At 46.9% G+C, this 17,300-nt stretch overlaps 1 protein-coding gene across 4 annotated transcripts in view; it reads right to left on the reverse strand.

Moving 5' to 3' along the window:
* The window catches only part of Katnal1 (katanin catalytic subunit A1 like 1), a 59,640-nt gene that overhangs the window by 27,120 nt on the left and 15,220 nt on the right, over nt 1–17,300 (reverse strand). For all 4 annotated transcript variants that reach the window (XM_026785048.1, XM_026785034.1, XM_026785042.1 and 1 more), the window contains exon 4: nt 8,410–8,572. In XM_026785048.1, the coding sequence (XP_026640849.1) occupies nt 8,410–8,572 (163 nt within the window). The remainder of the gene's footprint in view (nt 1–8,409; nt 8,573–17,300) is intronic.

The following is a 17,300-nucleotide window of genomic DNA, read 5'->3' on the forward strand; positions in this document are numbered from 1 at the left end:
AGGACCACAGAGATCGACTGCCCAGGGAGGACCACAGAGATAGACTCCCCAGGGAGGACCACAGAGATCGACTGCCCAGGGAGGACCACAGAGATCAATTCCCCAGGGAGGACCACAGGGATCAACTCCTCCAGGGAGTACCACAGAGATCAACTCCTCCAGGGAGGACCACAGAGATCAACTGCCCTGGGAGGACCATAGAGATCGACTCCCCAGGGAGGACCACAGAGATCAACTGCCCAGGGAGGACCACAGAGATCAACTGCCCGGGAAGGACCACAGAGATCGACTCCCCAGTGAGGACCACAGAGATCGACTGCCCAGGGAGGACCACAGAGATCAACTCTCCAGTGAGGACCACAGAGATCGACTGCCCAGGGAGGACCATAGAGATCAACTCCTCCAGAGAGGATCACAGAGATCAACTCCCCCAGGGAGGACCAAATCAAGTCAAGATGCTGAAGTGAGAGAAAGGGAAACCTACTGAAGCCACAATGCAATCACCTGGAAAAGTGGACAACTGGCCACATAACAAACATGAATTCGAATAGGGTAGGCAATATGAACACTGTGTGCCTGAGTAGGAGCAGCCAATTAACTGCACTACTTTAATGAAATGGACAGTGTTCAAGGAACGACACTATCACTTGGGATGTTGTGACTTATACGGACTGCCACAGGGTGGGCTCTGAACTTCTTCCTTAGACTTGCGCACTCGTCGTTAAGCTCAGAATTAACAACACTGACAGTGTGGAGGCTGGTATACTCATTTTTTCAATAAGCAAAACGGCTTCTTTTTACTGATTTCTACATTATTCATATCAAGACAATTTCCTTGAGGATTTTTCTGAGCAATGCCTCATCATTCCATCTGAAGAAAACGAGGCTCCAGGTGATGAATCAAGTATTCATAGCTCGCAGTCAGTGACTGATGCCGCCGTCCTCAAACGCAAACAGTGCCTGCTTTGGCCTTTGCAGCACCTCACACTGTGGGACAAGAGACTGAGGTCACGCGTCTGTGCTGTGAGTTTTACAGAGACACTGCCGAATGAGCTACACCGAGACGAAGGCCAGATGATAAATGCCGCACACGTCACACCGTATGGAGGATCCAGGAAACGTATGCCACGTAATCTGAGGAGATGCTACTGGAGCAATACCACCCACCAGCTGTTCTGCAGGCGAGAAGCCAGGGCCAGCATGGAGCCACGGGGGAGGTGGATTTCAGACCAGCACAGGAGTTTCTAACAATGGGTCCTGTTCAACAAAGACATTGACATTTTTGTCAGGCAGTGAACGACCTACAATCAGAGGACATCTTAGTTGGGCTGTAGGTGGCCTGTGGTTCGTTCTGTAATGTTATGATTGCTCCCATGTCCAGTTTACCCTGCTCAACTGCCTGGCTCCAAGGGCAAAAAACAGGTGCAGAATTTCTTGAATACTTCATTATTCCTTTCCTTCTTTCCTTTTTTCCTTTCTTTCTTCCCGCTCTCTCCCTCCCTCTTTCTTTTGGATCTGAGGGTCAAATCCATGGCCTTATAAATGCTGGGCAAGCACTCTTAACACAGACCTATAGTCTCAGTCTCGATATATCAAATATATACAAACATATATACATACATACATACATACATATTGTTTTTTTTTTCAAGACAGTGTTCCTCTGTGTAGTGTTGAAGCTTGTCCTGGCACTCATTCTGTAGACCAGGTTGGCCTCGAAGTCACAGCAATATGCCTGCCTCTGCCTCCAAAGGCTGGGATTAAAGGTGTGTGCCACTATTGCCCAGCCAACTATATATTTTTATTTTTAAATTATAAATTTTTATTTTTAAATGTGGTGCGCAGGTGCATGGATGCTTGAGGAAGCCAGAGGCATCAGATCCTCTTCGAGTTGAAGTTCCCAAGCCCAAGTCCTTTAGGAGAGTAATATGTGTTCTTAGCCACCGAGTCATCTCTCAGCCTGTATCTCTTCTATAAAATACGAATGTTGTACAATCTTTTTCGTGTCGTTTCTAGCCTACCACTGTCGTGTTAACTTAACAGCCAGCCTCTGTTCTCTGTGTCAGTGTCCTGGAGACTTAGCACAGATCGGCATATTCATTCCGAAAGAAGTATAAAGTATTCTTTCTTCCGTCTCCCAGATAAGAAAGCTGAGAAACAAAATCGGTAGCCTGTCTACATGTGAACAGCAGCCTGGGCACTCCAGCTGCAGGCCAGTGCTTGTGTCACTTTGTTCACAGGGCATGCTGCTGCATATGGTGGCTGCTTCCAGCCCGCAGCAGAAACAAACACAGGAAATGTTAGACAAGTCCCCCAAACTGCAGCCCACCTAGCCCTACTGTTCCACAAAGTAAGGCAGGCAGATAAATGCAAAATAGCACTCACTGTGCACCTCACTGTGCTATCAGGACACTAAGATCATAACAATAAATCCACAGCAGGCTGTAGGCTTACCAATATTCATGTTCTTTACATGATATTCATGAGCATGTTTTGGTGTAGGAGGGTCTTCTATCTATGTGTTACTTTCATTGGTTAAATAGACTGCCTTGGCCTTTTGATAGGGCAGAAAATTATGTGGGCGGAGTAAACAGAACAGAATTCTGAAAGGAAGAAAGCAGAGTCAGAGAGAGCCGCCATGGAGCCAGCCGCCGGGTCAGACATGCTGAATCTTTCTTGGTAAGCCACAACATCGTGGTGAAATACAAATTAATAGAAATGGGTTAATCAAGATGTGAGAGTTAGCCAATAAGAGGCTAGAAATAATGGGCCAGGCAGTAATTTAATTAATACAGATCTCCGTGTGATTATTTCGGGCATAAGCTAGCCAGGTGGCCAGGACGACAAGCAGCCTGCCAGCCCAGGTATGAGCCAGCCTGGTGGTGAGAAGCAGCTTGCTCCTCATACTACAATGTTTAGTGTGCCAGACTCGATTCTAGGCACAAAGAATACAGGACACAAACATAGTTAAGTATTTAGGGCTAGAACATTCACAGAAGATGGGCAAGGGTTGTGTTCACAAAGTCCAAGAACAAGGGCAGACAGAAGCATGGCATGCAGTAGGCTGAGGACACAGTCACAGAGGTCCTAACAGCAGTCAGGTCGTCCGGGGCTTGTATGCACTGGGAGAAGGACACTGGCTGCTAATCTAAGGGGGGAAATCAGTGGAAGGTTTTGAGCAGAGAACATAATATGAGCTGTGTCCTAGACTGCTGAGGACCAACAGACCAGGAGCAATAGCTTCCCTGGTTCTGGCTTACACTTTCTGTAGTGTACAGAACGGGTAGCCTGAGTAGGGGTCTCTGACAAAGGAGAAAAAAAATAAGTATGGTTACTAAGATTCCACATTCAATTTCCCTATTTATAAAATACCACATTTAAACAAGAGCTCACAAACCTTGGCAACTTGATGGCCTTGACACTGAGAAAAATTTAGCTCAATAAGAATGTACACATTCTAAAATCAAGAAGCTGAAGCACGGCCGCTGAGCAAGGCTGAAGTACAGAAATGAACTCACCCTGAGGAAAGCCCACTGGTGAGATGCACCCTTCCCATACTGTAAGAGCTCATCTCTCATAGACTAAGATGATAACAAATGGGTAAAGAAAACCACTGTGGATTTAAAAAAAGATAGCACCAATTCCTACATATGTGCAATTCAGTCACAGTTATAGAGATAAAAATGTTGCAAGATTACAAAAATGAAACCCCACAGCACTACATATTAGCTGATGTGAGACTGAAAAATGGATGGATGGTTTAATGTCTGAAAGCCAGAATAAGACAGTTATATAATAAGAACTTATCACTGACCAAAATGTAGCCAATACACATAAGAACGGATTTGGTCTCCAAAGTTGCAAAGTATTTATACAACAAACCTTCAAGAGACCAGCCATGCTGAGTGCAGGCACCAGTGGAGACCTGCAATTTCCATTCTGCCAATTACAGTGCAAACTGCTAACACCTGCTTGCAAAACTATCTGACATGACCTCCCAATGTCTAACCTACAATCTCCTATGAGCCCACCCTCCACCCCCAGTGTGCACTCATTAAAAACGGATGCCCATACACAAAGAAGACAAAGAAAATCTACCCAAACTGGCACTATTCAACAGTTCCAGACTAGATAGCCCAAAAATCTACTTATAAGGAAACTGATTTAACTGTACACAATGGCATGTAACTATGAGAATAACTTCCGGTATCTGCAAAAGCATGGGGGGATTCCACAAATATACATTAATCAGAGGAAGAAAAGAATAAGTAAGGGAGGGAGGGAGGGAGGGAAGGAGAAAGAGAAAGAGAGGAAAGAAGGAAGGAAGAGAGAGAGAGAGGAAGGAAGGAAGAGAGAGAGAGGAAGGAAGGAAGAGAGAGAGAGGAAGGAAGGAAGGAAGGAAGGAAGGAAGGAAGGAAGGAAGGAAAGAAGAAGGAAAGAAGGTAAAAACAAAAATCCCATTCAAAAGAACAGGTGGCTGCAAACAAGGAGCTACTAAATGGGCATCCTAAGGCAGAATGCTGGTTCCTCTGAGGAATGGGGAGTGTCAGAGACTGAGAGAGAAGGACCATGACATCTGACTTCCGAGGGGCCAGTGTTCCTTCCTGACCTGGGATGGACACACTCATGGCGAGGAAGCTACAAGGGTCACTACAGAAACTGCTCCTTTTTGGCTTATGATAGACAATTATTAAATTTTCAAGAACTTTATAAGTCAGTTGTGAAACACATTTAATACTAAAAATCAAACCTCTGCGTGCTGGAAATACATCTTTACATAAAGTAATATTCCACACAAGCCTGTCTCAAAAGATAAGGTGAAGAATGACAGAGACACCTGCTGTCAACCTCTAGCAGCCTCCATACATGCATGCACTGGTGCAAACGTGCATAGGCACACACATCTAGACAAACACATGTGTATGTATATATGTGCATACATCATACACATACATGCACGCATACACATATGTCATTTCTGTTGTTTTACATTATAAAAACAAAGAAAAAGTGAATATTCTTCCAATATTTGAAAATTATCCTTTGTCAATGTCACACAAGTCGTGGGCAAATTAGTAAAATTCCACAATGTTTTCTTTTTCACAGTCTTACTACTGTCTTACTAATGAAAACAATTATCAACCACCATTCACGACTACAGTGCATTCCTCCATTGGTGCAATCAGAGGCCAAACAGAAGAGAGTGGGCCCGAATTGGCGGAAGCGTTCTACGAAGTCTATAAGGAGCATTGGAGAATTGTTATTTCTAAATTATGAGCATGTCTTATGTTGATATTCAAATCTGCCCATGTGCATGAATTACATGTGAACATACATTTTTCCGGAAAAGGAATTCTTAAGCACACATCAGTATCCCATGTGAGATTATCATTCGTAATACAACTCCATTATGATTTATGCACTCTCTGAAGTCCCTGCTCATCTGTGCAGTCATCAGTCACAGGCATCAGCAGAATACCCCAGTCCTCCTTCCCACACCTCTGCATCCCTGCGTCTGGGCTAACCATGAAGACAGCATTCCCACAGCTGTTTGCTATGTAGAATGAGACAAAGCACTCAGGCTGGAGAACTGAGCAGTGAGTTCAGGAGTAGAACCTGCCCTCTATTTAGAATCACATGTAGCCAGAATAAAGGGGTCATGCAGAAACTGCTCATTAACCACAAATTAGTTAAGCCAACACAGGTAGCCTAACACATTTGAGAATCGTCGTTTTCTGACTTAAACTTATTTTTATTATAATATAAAACCATTCCTTCTACTCCCTCACATTTACTTTTAGTATATACTCTCTAATTATTTTTTAAAAAGCACTTATTATTTCTACATAAACCTCTAGTTCTCGAGTATGGTTAGTTAGCTCTTGGAGACCAGTGTTCCTGTCTCATGACTAACGCTACACATCCTTTCCAACAGAATTCAGGTTAGAGCAGGGCAGCTTATGTTTCTCAGCACACTTCTATACTGACTCTATGCTTAAATGGCAAAACAGTAAATTCCATTTTCCATGGGCTATAGTCTGAACACATGGGTTCCTCCCAACATCATATCAAAAGCCCGGCCTGGTATACTGCCATTAAGAGGTGGGGCCTTATAGATGCCTTCACCAGACACTGCCTGAGGTTCCACTGTCGAGAAAATGACCTGGTGTTTGGGACGGCATCCTAAACAGACTGACACCTGATACATTTAAATAATGTCAACAGCATGGCTTAGCTGTTCCTGCCATTCCTGTCAGCAATGAGAAATAGCCAGATGTCAGGGATCCTTTTTTTTTAAGTCTCACTATGAAGCCCGAGGCACCAAACTCGTGACTCTCCTGTCTCAGCCTCCTGAGTGTCAGCATTATAGCAGGTACACTTTATTAGTTTATATTTATGGCTAACACAAAGCATATACCTAGTAAAATGTACTAAATAAAGTAAGGTACACACTGCCATCCAAACCCATGACCTTCAGGATTAAAACGAAACACAGCCTCAACAACAAATTATTATGCAAAATCATTGGTGCTTGCTTAAAACCAGCATTTTAAACTCAGATCTAGTCTGAAGCCTATCAGAAGCTTTAAAAGAGATGGGGGGGGGGGGGAAGGATGCAGTCTCTGACAAATTTTACCAGAATTTTTTTATAAAGTGTTTTCTTATTACAGAAAAATTAGTTAAAAATTTTTAAAAATAAGGAAGACTTTGACACTGTTCACATCATGATTTAAAGCTTGGGTGCACAGTCCTGAGCCTTGGCAGCCCAGTCCCACACACCTTCAGACTGAGCAGGAGGTGGGGCTATACTCAGGATCGAAGAAACTAGCACAGGCTGCAAACGCATCAGAGGCAACAACAAAGTTCCTGGCACTCAGGGAGAGCACTGTTTCTCCTACTGCTATGTGCTGTCCATCCCTCAATCCTACACACAAAACTAAAAGGCAAATATACTAGGAACCTTGCCAAGCCTTTATTACAAATTCCTTTACCTGCTGAGTCATTTCATGAGCCCCAAATAAATTCCTCTTATTCTCATTTTTTATATCAATGAAGTCTGGAATATAAAAGGCTTTCAGAATTCTATACACAAAGTAATAAATCTACTAGATTATGAGAACACACAAGCACATATTTATAAATAATTTTATTTTTGTGGCAGAGTCTCAAGTTACTATGTAGACCAGGTCTACATAGAGATCTTCCTGCCTTTGCCTCCCGAGTGCTGGACCAAAGGTGTGTGCCACCACACTGAGCCTAAAACTGGGATCTTAATGGAGAGATAGGTAGGAACCAACACAAAGGAACAAAAAGCAGATACACTCTGGGCCCTTCACCTCCTCGTTACAAGTTCTCTAAACAGCTTTGTCATAAGACACCTCATCAGGCCACAAGGCCAGACTCCTTGCCAAATAGGAATGCCTCTAACTGAATGCTTATATACTTAATTAACTAAATATTTTCAAGATAATTACTGCCTTTATTATAGGCATACAGTCTGATTGTTCTGAACGACTTTCCTTCTTTTTTTTTTTTTCAAGCATGTTGCAATACACCAACCAAATGTTTTCCAAAGGAGTCTAAATACCCTAGTGATCCTCTGTCACCACTGTCAAGTCAGCCTTAGTCCAGAGAACTCGTCTCTGCTAAGGCTTGCACGGCATGGCAATCGGGTCAGAGAGAACTATGAGCTATCCTGACACGTTCGTGTTTGTCTCTTTAACAGTAGTTCCTTTTACTTGGGCGGAGACTCGGAGTCTCTCTTCCACCTCCTCACCAAGCGCAGAAATGAGAAAGGCTAGCGCTTCAGGGATGGGCTGAGTACTTAGCATGTCAGTGGCAGGGTAAGACTTAGGCAGTTACTCAGAAACGCTGCAGATGAAAAGCCATATATAACGTCTGGGGGAGCAGGGTGGATGTCTGACAACTGTGGCTTGATCATCGTGTCCTCACGTTTACAACCTGAGATTTATTCAGCTGTGGGTTTTTTCCTCAAGTCCAATCCAGACTTTAATGGTGAGTGGGGTAGGGGAAGGGGAGGTCTTCAGATGCCACCCTTTACCCTGAGAGAACTGAAGCGCCCTGTCCCTTAGGTTCTTACTCTGAAAAGGGGAGTAGGTGCCTAGAGCCTTCCAGAGACCCACAGCCAGGGTTACTCCTGGTGTTCCTTTCTTTGGTGTAATACTGTTGTACAGGTCTAATTTACTAATGCATCTATACTCTCCTCCCCTCTGCATGTGTGTGCGTGGGTGTGCGTGGGTTTGGGGTGTGTGTGTGTGTGGTGTGTGTTTATGTACATTTACTACACCTGGCTTTTAGAATATAAAAAACCCTAAGGAACCCTGCAAATCCAACACCAATTACGACATCCGCCAAAGCCTCGACTGAGCGCACGAATGGCAGCCTTGCCTTGTCATCTCTCCCTCGGGCTCTACAGTCCTTGTCCCTACTTGCAGGCTTGTCGCTCTTGGATATCGGGTGTGCTCGGCCCACGAGTCCTCGGGCTCCAGCTCCCATGTCTTTCCTCAGAGGCCTCACTTCTCGGTTGGGACGTCTGATCTGAGGTGGAGCTCTGACAACAAAAAGACAGAAAACAAGAACTAATCAAAGACATGTAGTTCAATACCATCTTACTGAAGAAGTTGTCACCGTTTTCCCTAATGTGTAATGGCTGGTACAATTATTCAATACAGGCGACACATTCAGAGCCATTACTTTGACGAAGGTAACTATTAACCACCAACAGCGGGCAACACAGCCTGCATCCGCCTGTTAACACCACTGAAAAGGCCTCTTTGTCCCCCATCGACTCAGGAAAATGTGGAGCTCTATGAGCACCCCCTTTCATGACGAGGTGCCACAGGGTCAACTTTGTGAAGATCTTGTGTACAGAATCACGGATGCTATGAGTTCACGGGCACACGCCACACCTGGAAGTGAGTATTCCATAGGGCTCCTGTCCTCCCTTCAGCTCTCGCATTCTTCCTACCTTCCTACCTTTCGTCTGCAATGTACCCTGCAGGCTTGGGGCTTGAATTCACCTGCTCACCAGAGTTTCCTTCCTGGTACCATAGAGGCTAGCACAATAATAGCGAATTTGGCAAGACAAGAAAATGGCTGAGGATCCATACACTCGGGGAAACAGTGGAGTCCTGTGATGTTGTAGTTCCACCATAGTGCTGTGGTTTGATGTAAAATGACACCCACGGGTTGCCGTCTCACTTGGTCTCTGGTTGGCGGTTCAGTTTCGGAAGGTTGTGGACCTTTAAGAAGTGAGGTCTGGCTGACGCAGTGGTTTGATGGGGTAGAGCCCAGCCCTGTGCCATCTCTGCTTCTTGTTCAGCCAAATGAGCAGCCACCTCGTACTTCTGCCTACCTCTCCCCCTCCCGCTGCCATGTTTTACTTTCATGATGGAGTGACATCACTGAGTCAAAATCAGGCCTTCCTCATCAGGATTCTGTCACAGCCGTGAGAAGAGCAGCCGCTGCATACAGCATATTCACATTGTGGGACCTGCTAGGACGAGGAACGGCTGCTAGAGCCACACAGCAGTCTGTCGGCTTCTCAGACGCACATCTTCATCCTCAGAGTATGGTCCAGCTCAGCAGTCATTGAGCAGCCATTTTTAGCATACAGCTAATGACAACACCGGCCCCAGGAGAAGACAGAGAGAACCAAACAATAGTGGGAGCCGGGCGATGGTGGCGCATGCCTTTAATCCCAGCACTCGGGAGGCAGAGGCAGGCGGATCTCTGTGAGTTCGAGACCAGCCTGGTCTACAGAGTGAGTTCCAGGACAGGCTCCAAAGCCACAGAGAGACCCTGTCTCGAAAAACCAAAAAACAAAAACAAAAACAAAAACAAAAAAACAATAGTGGGACAGGGGTCCACGGGAAAGGAACTGGGGAAGAGCGATCACTGCAAAATGACCAGCAGACACTTTGGAAACTGGTTTTATCACATTATTGGTTCTAGGGCGTTCTTAGTCATTTAAACGTTCATGAAATAAAAACATTAAGAGACAGTGAAGAATAGAACTAACACGGTCAATTGCTGTCTAGAGCACACAGGTCTGGGGCCGCGGCTCAGCAGTAGACTGCTTTCCTAGCACGCACCAAGACCTGGGTCCACTATCTAGCACAGAAGATAAAAGCTCAAACCTTTAGTCTCCCAGTGCAGTGCTTCTGCCGTTGTTGGGACAGGACAGGTCTGTTTTACTTAGGTTTCTGTTTTGAGGAAGAGACAGACAGTGGTTGAGCGCAGTTCTGCTTTATTGATTTGTGTGTTTGTGCATGCAGAAATGTCTTTCCTGCAGCAGTCAAGGGCACAGGCGGAGAAAATGAGTTGAGACCTACCTCTCCGCTTAGCACACGTCGAGTTTCTCCTATTGCTAGCAGCTGTGCTTGCTATTTAGATGACTGTCATTGTGGTCCAGCTTTTCAGACTCTACTCCAGCATGAGGCCTCTGCTCACCATCCCCAAGGCTAGCCCTTACAGCTGTGCGCAGGCCCTCAGCAATCGCCAGACTCGCCCATGAGGCCTGGCCACGAATCCTGAGATAGTCCTGACCCTCAACTTGCTACTCAGCAGTGGCTCTCGCCCTACTGCAGTCCACTCCGTGCACACATCTGGCTTGGTGGCTATGTCACAGGATTCCTTCTAAGCTGGCTCGCAGGCTGCCTTCCGGGGCTGCCCCCAGCTCATCCTGCTGCGCACTATTCAGATGGGCTCCTAGAGGAACTGAATGAAGTGCTCAACAAGCTGGAGATGGCCTGTGGGAAGGAGGCCTGTGCTCTCTGTCTTCAGTTCCACCTCACTGCAGCTGGATAGGACATGTGTAACAGACTCTATTGGTGTCCCCAAGGACAGCCTTGATTCTGCTCTGTGCTTCTTTGTCCGCTGTCACATCACTGCACAATGTCATGCTTCACTGTGGGGGCTGTCACAGCTTCCAGGCTGTGTGAGCAGCAAGCTCACGAGACTTCAGTGGGGCGCGCAGCACCGCTGCCCTCGGTCCTGATGGTCAAACAGAGACTTACACTGTGCTCGTATACAGCTTTACAAACACGGAGAGCAGCTAGCTAGTCATCATAGCACAGTGAATAAATACCAGCCGGCTATTCTGCCCTGGACTACCATTTAAGAGCGTCAGGAAGATACAGATCTTCTAAAATAAAATCTGGCAGCTTACCACTAAAGGGACCTTCACTGTGAGACCCACTAAATACACATCAGCCAGGATGAAAGTGAAGCAGAAAGACGAACAGGGAACAGAGAGGTGTAAGCAGGGGTCTGTTCATTCCTTCAAGAAACGCTTCTGGAACACCTACACTGCACACGTTCTTCTTGGTGCTGGGGGTGCGGCACTGATCAAGTCCAAGGCCCCAGTTCTTCAGATCACATGACCTGGGGCCGTGAACAATAAGCAGGTGTGCAGTCTGGTAGCAGTAAGTACAAGCGGATAAAGTGCAAGGTTGGCCTCTCGGAGTCACGTGATAAAGACAGGTAAGGGTCAGTCACTAGAGTCAGGTGGAAGCTGCAAACCTGACTGCACGCCCTGCAGGGCCAAGCTTCTCTTCATACTCTCCATACAACTACTAGGCTTCAATCTCACAAGTACCGCAAGAGGCAACTGCCACACTGATCTCAATTACAGGGGAGGAAAATGAGGAGGAAGCTGCTAGCTTCCCTGGGGCCACTGGGTGGCAGAGCTGAGAGGAAACACCCTCTCCCCCAGAGCTGGCAACCGGTCTCTGCAAAGGGAGCAGCCTTCCTAGAGCAGAAGATGCTGCAAGGCAAGGACCCAGTCTTGCTTGTCAGCTTCCAGAGGGTACCAGTGCGGTCAAGAGAACTGCATCGGGGGCACAGGAACTGGGGACTAGAGACGAACTAGGGAGAAGGGCGGGGCCGTGTAAAAGTCACAGGCGCTAGAAGAGGGGAAGAGTCCCAACAGAAATGGTAAGCAGTAAGTGTCACAAAGCGGGAGGAGTGAGTCTAGAAGGGGCAGATGGCATTATCACATGGGTGGGCTGCTTACAGCAGTGGAGAGTTCAGCCCCAGCGCTGCACTGACTGGGATGTGGGATTCCTAGTAACTAAGGAGAAGGGGAGATGGTTACACTCTACAGCAGACAGCAGCTTGCCAGGAAAAGGACAGCAAGACAAAGATTTTTCAGCCCAAGTGTATATGTGTTATGGTTTCGTTCTGACAATGCCATCTTGTCTTCAAGCCTTCATTGGTCTCTAAGAAAGTGTAGTGTCCACTTTCAGCTGCCTTTTCTAAAACATAGAAATACCAAGTTCGGGGGGCTGGAGAGATGGCTCAGCGAGTGGTTAAGAGAACAGCTGCTCTTGCAGAGGACCCGGGTTCAGTTCCCAGCACACAAGGCAGCCCACAACCATCTGTAACTCCCAGTTTCAGGAGATCTGATGCCCTCTTCTGGCCACCACAGGCAAGAGGCATGCATGTGGCACACAGACATACAAGTAGGCAAAGCATTCACACACATAAAATAAATTGCAGTGATATTTCATTTGTATTTTAATAAATAAGTTCAGAGAATAAAACAGTCGCACTGATCAGCCTTATAGACCAGGCAATGGTGACATACACCTTTAATCCCATGTCTAGAGAGGAATATAAAATGGGAGGAGACAGCTCTCACACACACACTCATTCTGAGATTCCTGGAGGCAGGATCACCATTTCAGACTGAAGTAGAGATAAGAGCCAGTGGCTGGCTGTTTTACACTTTTCGGACCTTCAGGTTAAACCCCCATATCTATCTCTACAATAAATCTTAACAAAATATTTTAGGCAGTCACTGTAGTAAATACCTAGAATTTCAAAATTCAAAATTCAGGTGACCACTGTATTTTGTAGCAAGAGACAGATGTTTTCTACAGAGCGCTTATATATATAAGAGGAAGAATGAAACTCTAAAAATCAAGAACAAAGCCCAACAGAATGCCCTCCCCCTTAGGACACCTGGCCCCTCACATTCACACAGCTTTCCTAGGTGCTCCCTTCCCGTGAAGTGACCACAGTACCCGCAGGAGGGAACCCTTTCTCAACACCTGCCAGCCTGCTCCCACTGAGCTTTCTGTCCCCACTACTGCACCAACGCCACTGCTCCTGAGACCTGACACTGCCCTGCAGCAGTGCTTCTCAGCCAAGCATCGTCTGTCCACACAACCTCCAGCACCACACTGCAGGCAGCCCAGGCATCTGCCCTCTGCCCTCTGCCCTCTGCAAATAACTCTAGGGCTTCCCCCAACCACCACTCAATGCCGCTCCCCTGACAGTGGGACATCTGCTGTCTCCCTCCTGGGCCCGGTCTCTCACTTTCTGCCGGTCTAACTGTGCAGCAGTGGGACAAGCTGAAGTCTCAGGCCTGGAAAACCGAGCCAGACAGGCCACGAGCTTGAGATCATCCCAGGCTCCAGAGCAGAGCCTGCTTCAGCTATCCAAATAACATTTTAGGATATGTGTTTTTGAAGCTGTGCGCTGAGCCACAGGTGAGCTCCTGCTGGTAAATTCCATCTGACTCCCAGCCCTTGTCCTACAGTGGCTGCGGTCATGGGAGGTTGTGAAGACTAAGTTCTAAGCCAGGTAAAAAACTCAGTAAATGCCATTTATTACAGAGACAAGTCACCCTGCTCCCTACATTCTCCTCACAATCTGAAATCAGGGGCTGTCCCATATTCCAGCCGATAGTGTAACTCCATTCCAGGCTGGGCCCAGCGTTAGGCAATAACCTACTTCATCATATGAAGATCAACCTTAACTTGTCTGTGTTCACCTTGGCTGACACTCTCGGGTAACCGCCATTCTTCTTCCACGGTCTGTTCTTCCCTCTAGCTCCTAGTCAATAGCCTGGCCTGGACTCTCAATTATCGAGTCCATTTGCTCTCATTCTCCCCGTCACCTCAGTCACCATTTTACCCAGCATGCTCTACACCCACCTACAAGACCAAATGCTTCCAGGGCAGGAGCCATACCCACTCGCGCATTCCATCCGGTGTGCACAGGGCCTGGTGCAGCCCTGCTGCAGATGCCAGCCTCCCTGAAGCCAGGCTCTGAGAGTTAGCAATCGCCACTATACTGCCTGCAGGACAAAGATAAATGTCTGGCATACAAGGGACGTTTACAAAGCTCGTGGCAGATGGCTACTGCAGCCCTCTTCTTCCCGAGGTTTGATGCAGGGCTGCAGAGCATGCTCACTGTGATACACCCCTCACACTGGGTGAGCTTGGAGGATGACCGGATCAGTGCTACAGCAAACCGCCTCTTCCACACCATGCCAGGAAAACAACTGAGTCAGAGCAGAGGCAAAGGACTTGCCAACAGGAAACAGCAGTTTCCTCTCAGTTCTTGACTGTGGCCTTAGCGGAGCCTTTCCATTATTAACTGGGCTTTTTCTTTTCTTTTGTTTTGAATGCTGACAGTTACTTAAGCTAGCAGGGAACCCTGGGGAATGTGCTAACGGCCTTGACATTAAATCTGTAAGAACTCGGGCCGGGACTTAAAGAAAACTAGTCTCCTAAGTGTGCATGGAGACATATTGTGCCGTCTCCCCAAGCTCGTGCACACACACACACACACACACACACACACACACACACCAGAGGTCCAGCAGATTCCACAGTGGCTCACTGACTGAGCTAGGCCAGCTGGCTCTTCTACCTCTGCTCCCAGCACTGGATTGTGGGTGCTTCCTCTGAACCCAGGTCTTAGGTGGGAGCTGGGGATCCAATCTCATGTCGCCATCCTTACAAAGCAAGCACTTTACACACAGCTCTCTTCCCAGCCCCTCCCTCCAGGTCTTGAGGAAGTAGCATTAGAAGGTCTACTAGGGCTACTATACAGAACAAACTGACTCAATAACTTCAGAGTCACATATACAATGTCATTTGCCCTTCCCCCACAAGGCATGGCTGGTTAAAATCTACCACATGGACATATAATCTGTATTCCATCATAAACAACACCAATAGACACTCAAAAATTTAAAATCGTGGCTGGAGATGGCTCAGCTGTTAAAAGCACTGGCAGGTATTGCAGAGGACTGGGTTTGAGTCCCAGCATTCACATGTGGCTCACAATTGTCTTTAACTCTAGTTCCAGAGAATCCAGCACCCTCTTTTGACTTCTGCGGCACTGCATATGTGATCAAGGGGAGTAGCAGACCCAGAAGCTAGACGAATAATTCTTGAATCTTTGGCTTTTGAAAATGCAAACTTAGAATTCAAAAAGATAACTGGGCTTTTAAGGTTTAGATCAGCACCTATGGATGAATGGATTCTGCATACAATGAATGCTGAGACATTTGACTACGATGCTGAATCTTGGGTAGGAGAAGCAATTTCCAAAGTACTGAGGAGACATCAAACTGCCAAATGTTTTAATTGGTAAAATAGGATGGCTACAAACGCCGCTGTGACAGGGACTTTACAAAAAACTGCTTAGACAACCGCAAGCCTGTCTGGGCCGTGGAAGGACCAAGCCGTTCACCCAGTGGGTGTGGAGTTTAAACCCATGTGGGCTCCAGGTGTCACGGGGAACCCACCAAGTGAAGCCGTGAACAGAAATCCCACACTAGCTCAGAATTGAGAAATAGATAGTTATTTATTTGGGGGTAAACTCACAAATCAAAATCCTCCTTTTGACCAGTTGAATCCTGCAATCCAAAACGAGCATCCGGCAGAAAGGAGGAAGGAAAAAAGGGACAGATGCAGATTTTGCATCTGCATATATAGTATAAGAGGCCACGCCCCAAAAGGCGGGTACTTACAAGCTACAGGTCTTCCTACAGCACAAAACATCTACACACAAACAATAAAATTAAAATTTTAAAAATTAAAACTAGAACTACTGTATGACAAAAGAGTCCCACTTGTGAGCCTGTATCTAAGTAAACTAGGTGGGGGCGTTGAAGGGACATGAAGTCCTGTGTCTGCCTCAACCCTACTCATAGCAGCAGGATACATACACAGCTCAGAGGGATGGTCAGGAAATGTGCTGAGCAAAAGGTGGACTGTTATCCAGCTTTAACAAAGAGAGGACTGAGGAGGAGGAGGAGTGGCCGGGGGAGATGAATGGGAGGTAGGGAGACAGAAGAGAAAAGGGGACAGGAAACTACCATTGGTATGTAAAGCAAATGAAAAATTTAATAAAAATAGAGCGTTCTTTTATTTGCAAAAACATAGATGAACTTAGAGGACGTTGTGCAGAAAGACAAGTGTGGGATCTCATGCACGTACACCATCTAAAACAGTCAGATCACAGGACTGCGGAAGAGAATGGCGGCTCCGGGGGCTGAAGGACAGGGAGACAGTTTCTCAGCCCGGTAGGTTCCACTTGACAGAATGCCTAAGACTGGATAATTCAGAATGAGGAGACATGGCTTTCTCCATAGCTGGGCGCTGAGAGGCTAAGTCTGAGCGGCCCACACCTGCAAGGACATTCGCACGGCATGGCTCCCTGACAGAAGGTGCAGCATGAGTGGCCGTGCCAGGGGGGCACTCCACCTTCCACCCCAGGGCCCCACCTCAGGACCCAATCCCTCCTCAGGGATCCAGCATCCCAGTATGCTGCCCTGGGGAATATGCTGCCAACACACGAGCCCTGGAAGACGCCCAGACCACAGCACAGCTGACACTGTCACAAGCCAAGTTCCAGTCACACGAGAATCAATTCTGGACAGTTAGCATATATGAAGGTGACCACAGCCAGCCATCTGTACTACATACTTGAATTCTGCTAAAGCAGAGCCTTGTGTTCTCACTACAAAAAGGGGGGGGGGGGAAGGCAAATTATGTGAGGTGAGGTGAGGTTAACTATGGTCAGTTTTCACAATGGAATCCAATCATTATAAATAAATACAAATCCTGCTTCAGGTAGGCTGGGAGGAAGATCTGCCACATTCACTTTTTAAGATGAATAGAGAATAGTTAAGGGATAGAGCAGTGGGTCTGAGGGTAACATCTGCTATGTAAGCAAGAGGACCTGAGTTTGAACCCCATGGCTCTGTGTGTGCCTGCGACTATAGTCATGTAACAGAGGCAGGAGCATCACTGGGGCTCGCTGGCCCCCAGCCCAGCTCCAGCTTCAGTGAAAGACCTTGTCTCAAAGAAGTAAGGCAGAGTGGGGGAGCAGTGTCCTTGTCTCACCTCTATACCTGCACTCATACAGACATGGGCACACACACACACACACACACACACACACACTCACACACACACACTCACACACACACACACTATACCTGCACTCATACAGACATGGGCACACACACACAC

Source organism: Microtus ochrogaster, chromosome 2, assembly GCF_000317375.1.
Source record: "Microtus ochrogaster isolate Prairie Vole_2 chromosome 2, MicOch1.0, whole genome shotgun sequence".
Lineage (NCBI taxonomy): Eukaryota > Metazoa > Chordata > Mammalia > Rodentia > Cricetidae > Microtus > Microtus ochrogaster.